Source organism: Dipodomys ordii, unplaced genomic scaffold (genome assembly GCF_000151885.1).
Source record: "Dipodomys ordii isolate 6190 unplaced genomic scaffold, Dord_2.0 Scaffold77, whole genome shotgun sequence".
In the NCBI taxonomy this organism is placed as follows: Eukaryota; Metazoa; Chordata; class Mammalia; order Rodentia; family Heteromyidae; genus Dipodomys; species Dipodomys ordii.
In genome coordinates this window covers 6,462,003-6,470,319 of record NW_012267293.1, presented here as the reverse complement: position 1 = coordinate 6,470,319, position 8,317 = coordinate 6,462,003, and the positions used below count along the sequence as shown (strand labels likewise).

At 55.3% G+C, this 8,317-nt stretch overlaps 1 protein-coding gene across 1 annotated transcript in view; it reads left to right on the top strand.

The window, feature by feature from the left end:
• The first annotated feature begins 405 nt into the window (after positions 1–405).
• Positions 406–8,317, top strand: part of Synj2 (synaptojanin 2) — a 56,061-nt gene continuing 48,149 nt past the window's right edge. The window contains 5 exon segments of the mRNA XM_013024537.1: positions 406–459; positions 985–1,093; positions 1,472–1,558; positions 5,363–5,633; positions 7,274–7,499. Of these exon segments, the coding sequence (XP_012879991.1) occupies positions 406–459; positions 985–1,093; positions 1,472–1,558; positions 5,363–5,633; positions 7,274–7,499 (747 nt within the window).

The following is an 8,317-nucleotide window of genomic DNA, read 5'->3' as shown; positions in this document are numbered from 1 at the left end:
CTGGTAGACTTTGCCACACTCTCGACTCCGCCTCAGTGGATCTTCTTCATGATTTGTACATTCTGTTTTTTTGTTTTTTTTTTGTCGGTCATGGGGCTTGAACTCTGGGCCTGGGCGCTGTCCCCCAGCTCTTCAGCTCAAGGCGAGCGCTCTACCACTTGAGCTACAGCACCACTTCCGGTTTTCTAGTGGTTTATTGGAGATAGGAGTCTCACGGTCTCTCCTGCCTGGGCTAGCTTTGAACCGCAATCCTCAGATCTCAGCCTCCTGAGTAGCTAGGATTACAGGCGTGAGCCACCAGTGCCCGCTGATTTGTACATTCTGTACTTAATAATTACTCTAAAATGTGTTCTCGCCCCATGATCAGCATGCATGACAAACTTAACTGCTGTGTCATCTGCGGGCATGGGCAGAGCGGTGGAAGTTTACGTCTCCCCAGCGCACATGTTCCCAGCTGAGGTATGCCAGACGCCGCTGCCTTCCTTTATACCACGTGCAAGGGTTTATCCAGTGCCCCTTTTTCCTGTTTGGGGGTAGTGGTTGTTGGTTTTCCTGTTTAGTGTGGTCCTATATGGCCAAGTGCAAAGAAGGCTGGGTGAGCCTAACGGGAAAAACAACAACCAAACAACCTTGTGTTTGCATACTTTATTCAGCTGTGAGTTACCATACTGTTGGCCATGGGTGCGGCGAGAGTGCATCAGCAAGGTGTGCTTTAAAACGGAAGCAGGTGAACAGAGCGGTTATCCAGCCATCTGAGTGTGAAGGCGGTGACTGGGGACTTGTGGTAGTCACTAGGGACCTTGTGCAGAGAATAGTAAGACCTGAGTGCAGGCTGCTGTGATGTTCCGCGTCCAGGAGGATCGTGGGCCAAGTCAGCTCCAGGCTAAACCTGGGTCACTCCTCCTGATTTCCACATCCACTTAGCTTGTCTGTTTTGAAAGCTTCTCCTCCATACTGTGCCTTAATGTGGGTGTGTCCCTCCAGTGGGCAGTCTGCAGCTTAGGACTCACTGGCCCCCTGCCTGGGTCACCGCCTCCTGCAGAGCCCCCACCTGGTGGATGCAGATCCCTGGACTTCCAGGATGAAGCTCGGGGTGCTAACAGGAAGACCTCGCGCAGGGCTTACAGTGCTCACCCTGTTTCTGTGCATCTGCAGTGGGATGTGAGGAGCCAGGCCAGGCCAAGGAGCCTGTTCCTGGCCAGAAGCTGGAGCCTGGGCCCTGGGGCTCCCCTTTCCTAGCCCTCTGGGAGCCATGGGCACTTCCTACGAACAAGCCTTGACCGGAAGCTCTGAATTCTTGCAGCTCTGCACTGCCATCCAGTGAAGCCTCCACTCATGGGGTTTGTGGGCTGAGCTATTGTCTGTGTGTTTCCTTTTTCGAGTGGGTGGGAGCCAGATTGGCAAGCGCCTGTGAATGAAAGGGTGGGGGCTCACTGATGCCTCTCGAGCGCTCTCTCTGCTTCTCCCCCAGCTCCGGAAGAGAAGGAAGTCATCAGAGGGCAGTATGGCAAGCTCACCGATGCTTACGGCTGCCTGGGGGAGCTCAGGTTAGACTCGGGTGAGTAGTCATCACCTCCGTGGCGCCCCCCCCCCCCGTGTCTCATGGTCGGTTTGGGGGTGGGGCTGAGGTGATATCTTTTTCTGTCTCTCACCTGCTCTTCCGCCAGGGAGGCATGGGGCTTTCACTGATCTGAGAGGAGGCAGATGTGGACCCAGAAGCGTGCACCTACGCTGTTTGCCCTCCACACCTGTTTTCCCAGAGTCTGCTGTGGGGGAAGGGTTGTTTGCTGTTTGCCAGGGATCTGTGCTCATTCTAAGGGGTGCAGCGTGTGGACCGGAGCCTGGGGCATCACACGGGACTCCTGGACAGGCCGGGAAGGAGGAGGGGCGGGCTGGGGCTTGCTAGCCAGGGGAGAAGAGCCACCAATGCTGCGTGGGTGTGAGGGACAAGAAAGGAAACTGTGTCTGAACAAGCGGTCTGATGGGAGGGAGAGAACTCACCGGAAGAGGTGGGCTTCCCTGCGCCTCCCAGGCCGAGCCAGGTACGGCTAGCCACCTCTGCGGCAGCCGCGTTCGTAGCCCCCAGCCTCTCCCCAGGGCTCTCTGTTCTGCAGCCACCCTGCCCTTCCTCCTCACCCAGGCGCACCTGCTTGAACTTGGTCCTGCATGGTGACAGGGCTGTGGAGTAGACAAGCGTGGGTCACGTTCCTGTGGGGAATGGCTGTGGGGTGTCCAGACTCAGCTCTTGGGCCTTTTCCTGAACCCTGAATGTGAAACTCCTGTGCGTGTCAAAAAACAAAACAGTGCCCATGTGCTGGCCACTGCTTTTCTGGGTCTTTCTGTTATTTGCTGAGCTATGATGATTATAATCATTTCCAATTAGGACATGTTTAGGAAAAAAAACCTGGCATATCATGACAGGATGCACTCTATGTATGTATGTATGTATGTATGTATGTATGTATGTATCTATCTATCTATCTATCTATCTATCTCTCACTTTTTACCACGTCTGGTGCTCTGCAGCCATACCTCCATTTCTGGCTCTTTTCTTTTTTTGTTTTTGCTAGTTCTTTGGAAATAAAGAGTCTCATACTTTCTTGCCCTGGCTGGCTTTCAACTGTGATCCTCAGATCTCAGCCTCCTTAGCAGCTAGGACTACAGCTGCAAGCCACCAGCGCCCCATTCTGATGGCATTTATTAAACATCATTTTGTGCCAAGGGTTCACTTCTTTCCTCCTGAGAATAAGCTAATGTGGTAACACATTTCTGTGCCCCTTTTCAGTAAGAACAACAGGCCCAGAGGGTTCAGGTGAAGATTGGTCTCAGGGAAGAAACTGGGCTGGAACTCACTAACACCTCCAGCTGCCCTCCAACACTGGCTTCTTTGAGGTCAGTGACATCTGAGGTTGGAGCAGGCTTATCCCCTGCAGGGTCTTCCTGACCTCCAGATCCCCAGGGCGCTGGGCACGTGAGGTGCTGGCTCACACTGAGTCACGCTCTGCTCTGCTCTGCTCTATGTGTGGAGTAAGGCCTTAATTTACTAACTCAGAGGAGGAGGAGCTCGGCATGGCTGCTCCCCAGCTTGGCACATACTGAAACAGAAGTCTGGAAGCTTCTGCTCTGTCCTCCAGTCCCAAATCTTCTTTTTGCAGGGTAGCTTCCAGGCCCAAGGGAACAGCTTACAGGCAGGCCTTACAGTCAGAGCTGGCACCTTTTGGAACATGCAGACATGATTGATTTTTGCCTCTGGCAGGGATGTGGATTCAGGGACGTATAACAGCTGATGTAACTTTATGGCACCGGAGCTGTTCCCCCACCACGCTGTCTCCCTTTTTGTCTGGGGCAGTAGGCTGCCTCACCTCCACGGGCCTCCTCATGGGCGGAGACGCCAGCATGTGAATGTGACGCATTCAGTTTACGGCCGGGGCACTGGCTGGCCACAGCCCTCTAGAGAGGACAATGAGTGGTAACTGAACACTGCTGACTTCAAGGCCAGGTGGAGTGTGGCCTTTCAGCGAAGCCCCAGGTTCACAGCTCTGTTTCAGCCCAGCCCAGTGACTCAGCTTCCCTGGGGACCCCACTTGTGTGTGTCCTGGTGATGGTGGTTCTAGAAGATAGGGTGGTACTGTCCTCTGAGAGCTGGTGACAGTGCCGGAGCCAGACTCGGCTTGGGCCACAGCCTGGTGGTATGGTAGCCCCAGAACAGGTTCAGACCTAGGGCACCCCCACCCCATCATGTGGGCAGGCTACCTAACCTCCCTGTGGCTGCTGCCCCCTTTGTAAACTGGGCCATCCATCCATCCCCGTGGGGTTGTTAGAAGATGAAGTCCATGTAGGTGAAGGCTGTCCCAGGTGTGCCCACCAGGGGGTGATCTCTCACCCCTCCCCTTCCCTTTCTTCACCTGCCACGCGCCCTCCCCGGCCTCTCCCAGGCAGCCGGCCTCTGCCTTCTTAAGCAGCCTGGGATTCCTGCCAGGGACTTGGCCCCACGCAGAAGCTGGTGAGGGAGTGGGACTAGAAATCCGTGTTCCGGCTCCTATGGAAGGACAGAAGGCAACACTTCCAGGCCCCTCCTGAACCTCCCAGCCTGGCCCAGTCAGGGCTGCCCTGAACGCCACTTTTCCCAGCATTGAGCTTGAGGCAGGCGCGCGCCAGGGAAGTCGGACCAGCCAAGATCGCAGGACCGTCTGCCCACCTGAGGCTGAGGATGGCGAGGTGTTGGCCTCACCTGCCCAGCTGGGAAGCTCAGCCCTGACCCAGTGCTGCCTGAGCACCACGCTTCATCTCAGGTTGTCCTGCAGTGGTTTGGGGATGGAATCACAGGCTGACCACCTGGAGCCATTCTTGCTGGCACTGCCCCTTTGTGTGGGTCCAAGGAGCTGCTGTCTTGCTGCCCACGGGCACAGCATTGCCACAGCATTGTGTGGCGGAAGTGGTCCTGCAGGCGCCGTGTCACTGTCCCTCGGGAGCCTGCTGGTGCGGCTGACCCTCCAGGAATTCACATAGGAAATGCTTCCCATACACTGGAGGGGACCTGTGCTCCGGGCAGAGGCCCGCCCCAGGCATCCCCGTGTGCCGGGGAGGAGGCCCAGGCTGTGACTGCAGGCGATGTGGGCTGGCAGGGGGCTCTAGTCACACAGAGAGACCCTCAACTGTGTCTCAGGAGACCGGGGAAGGCTTCTCGGAGGAGGTGTTGTGGTGGGTCGGGGGGAGGAGTTTGCACAGTGACGGGAGAGCGGAGGCTGTTCTAGAAGGCAGGAGGCTGGGAACTTTGTCTTGGGGCCCATGAGGACAGAACTGGGGTGGGGGAGGGAAAGGGGCCTCTGGTGAGGCTCTGTTGGGCAGATGACAAGGGACAGTCGGCTTTGGTCGGGTGGGGGAGGGGATCTCGTCAAAGCCACAGTCACAGGAACAAGTGGTTTGAGGAGTGGCACAGCCTCGAAATGTCCATCATATGTTTGGGGGCGGGACAGAGTGGGAGAGTCCCAGATGGAGTTTCCCTTCCGGTGCCAGGCCCATGTGGCCACAGAGATCAGAGGAGAATGGGGATCCCATGCCTGTGGCTGCCGTGTGGGACCCTGGCTTGGGCTGAGGCAGGGCTGGCCAATAGTGAGGAGCGGGGATCACAGGGCCCTGGGTGTCCACTTGGGGTGGGTTCAGGGGTCTCAGCATCCCAGTTGTGCCCACCACCCACTGGGTTGGGTGAGAAACCCCATATCTAATGAGCTCCTGCCCCTGGCTGTGCACCTCGCCCAGCGTAGGTGGCAGGCCCCAGGTTAGACATCTGGTTAAGGTTGGGGTTGTGGCAAGTGACCCCTGAGCGCAGGGCCTTCAGCTCAGTGTGTGACCTCCCGTGCAGGTGGCACCTCCCTGAGCTTCCTGGTGCTGGTGACGGGCTGCGCGTCCGTGGGCAGAATCCCAGATGCAGAAATCTACAAGATCACGGCCATCGAGTTCCACCCTCTGCAGGAAGAAGCCCGGGAGGAGGACCGCCTCCTCGCCTTGAGGAAAATCCTCAGCTCGGGCGTGTTTTATTTCTCCTGGCCCAACGACAGCTCCTGCTTTGACCTGACCGTCCGGGCGCAGAAGCAGGGTGATGACAGCTCCGATTGGGGGACCTCCTTCTTCTGGTGAGGGTCTGGGTCCCACAAGGGGTGGGCTCTGTGCTCCCCGCCCATGAGAAAGTGAAGCTCGAAACCTCCACTCACTGTGGTCTTGGGAATGCCTTCACTGGGTCCCAAGTGGATTTAGCAGAGAAACTCGCCACAGCAAGAAGCAGTTCAGCTTCATCTGCAGGTGTTTTCTGTGTGCTGGGCACAGCGCTTCTTCCTGGATTTGCCATACAGGGCATCTCTCTGCTCTGCCATGTCCCAATATTTACCTGTGACATTTTATAGCACCATTCTAGCACCATCCTAAACTCTCTGCAGAATATGGAAACTAGAATCCTCATGCCTCTCTAAGGGGTCATCTGTGCTACTTCATTCTAGATAGGGAAACTGAGGAATAAATAGTGAGGGGATTTTGCCAACTCCACACACCTGATAAGAGGCAGAGGCAAAATTTAAACCCATGCATTCTGGCTCTATGCCCTAAGCTGGGAATCACAAAGTTAAACTGGTCCTACCTAAAGGGAAACTGAGCAGCTGGTGGGAGGTGTCCTGTATCAAGCTGGTTGGGTTTCTGGATGCACTGGGTCATCTGGCCTTCAATCCGCATGCGGACAGCTGCAGGTGGACAGCCCTGTCAGTTCTTGGATGTCTATGGGTCTTTCTAGGCCTGGCTCTGGAAGGACCAGTGGAATTGCTGAGAGGGGCTGTGCTTGTGTAGGCTGGTGCCAGGCCTGCTGGCCATTTATGCTGTCCAGTTCCCCCAGGGGTGGGAAAGAGGACAGCAGAGGCCGTGCTGGTACACTGCAGGGGGTGTACCCACCAGCCAGTGCATCACCCTGACTGGAGTCCCAGAATGCCCTGTGGAGCCACACCGCAATTCCAGCCCTGAGGCGGGGCTGTGGACGTATGTCCTGCCCCTCCGCGCCTCACTTTAAACAACTAATGAGCCAGTTAACATTACTTCTTTCTAATGAGTAAAATTCCATTGTATATATGTCCCACATGGTCTCGAGCCTTCACCCATGGTTGTTTTTGTTTAGTAATTGCTCAGACTTTGGCATGCGGAATCCTATGATCTTGTTAAGATGCAGACCACACGCTGAGTAGCAGGTGCCAGGTGTTGCCCTTTCTGCCAATCATGGCTTCCATTTGGTGGGGAGCAGCATGTGTCCTTCAAGCCACAGTGAGGGACATGATAGTGGTAGAGTGCTTGCCTTGCATGCATAAGGTCCTGGGTTCGATTCTTCAGCACCAAATAAGCAGAAAAAGCCCAAAGTGGCGCTGTGGCTCAAGTGGTAGAGCGCTTGCCTTGAGCTGAAGAGCTGAGGGACAGCGCCCAGGCCCAGAGTTCAGGCCCCATGACACATAAAAAACAAACAAAACACAGGGACTGGTTAGCTCGAACCCCAGCTTTGCTCCTGTTGCCCCACGTTGATAGCTTTGGGAAAGGTCTTGTGGCTCCTTCTCCTGGAGTCTCAATGAAGCTCAGGAGCTTCCTGGATCTGAACGGCCCCAGGTTGGGCTGTACTGGGTTACAGCGTGAGCTTGCTTGGCTTCACCCTGGCTCTGTCTGAGCCTGGCTCCCACAGGTGCCTCTCCTTGCTCCGGGTGCCAGAGACGGGACGGCGGCCGCAGTCTGTGTGGTCTGTGTCTTGTAGGAACCAGCTGCTACATGTGCCCCTGAGGCAGCATCAGGTGAGCTGTGGCGACTGGCTGCTGAAAGTCATCTGCGGGGTGGTGGCTATCCGCACCGTGTATGCCTCGCACAAGCAGGCCAAGGTCTGCCTCATCTCTCGCATCAGCTGCGAGCGTGCCGGGGCTCGCTTCTACACCCGTGGCGTGAACGATGATGGCCACGTGTCCAACTTCGTGGAGACAGAGCAGGTGAGTGCCCAGCCCATCCACGACACCAGACGAAGCAGCCACGTGGCTTGTGTGGAGAGAGACCCTGGTGTGTTTGAGCTGATTCCTGATCATGGGCCCCTCTGCTGTGTGTCATTTAAGAAGTTGCAGCTCTGCTTGGGAATGTTGGCATGGTCTTTTCTTTTTTTCTGTTGGTAGCACAAGGGTTTGAACTCAAGACTTCACACTTGCTAGGCAGTTGCTCTAGCGCTTGAGCCACACTGCCATCCCTTTCTGCTTTCAGTTATTTTCAGATAATTTTTCACATTTGTGCCCCGCCTGGTGGGGACCAAGTCCCTTCTGCTTGTGCCTCTCTGGTAGCTAAGATGACAGGTGTGTACCACTGCTCCAGCGTTATCAGTTGGTGTGGAATCTGGAAAGCTTATTTCCTGGGCTGTCCTCAAACATCAGTCCTCCTTATCTGTGCTTCTGTCGGTGTGAGTCTCCACTATTTGGCCTGATTGTCTTTTTTAATTGACATCTTAGATTGGAAAATGTTGTTGAGCTAAGGTATTTTTAAAAGGGAATCCAGAATGGTTTCTGTGGTTGACGAGGGTGCCTCTAATTCCAGGAGCAGCTACCAGATGAACTAATAAGGGGTGAAAAATCATTTTAGGTGAAAAAGAGATCAATACAGAGGAAGAATAGAGGAAACAAGCTAAGCTCCACCCTAACTCATGTTGGGACCTAGGGGCCGAGCAGCCTTTGCTGAGCCCCTGCAGAGCAGAGCCATCTGCACAGCCCCTTCTTGCTTGTCTTTCTAAACTTCTGTTCTCTCTCCGGGAGATGCTGTCTTACAC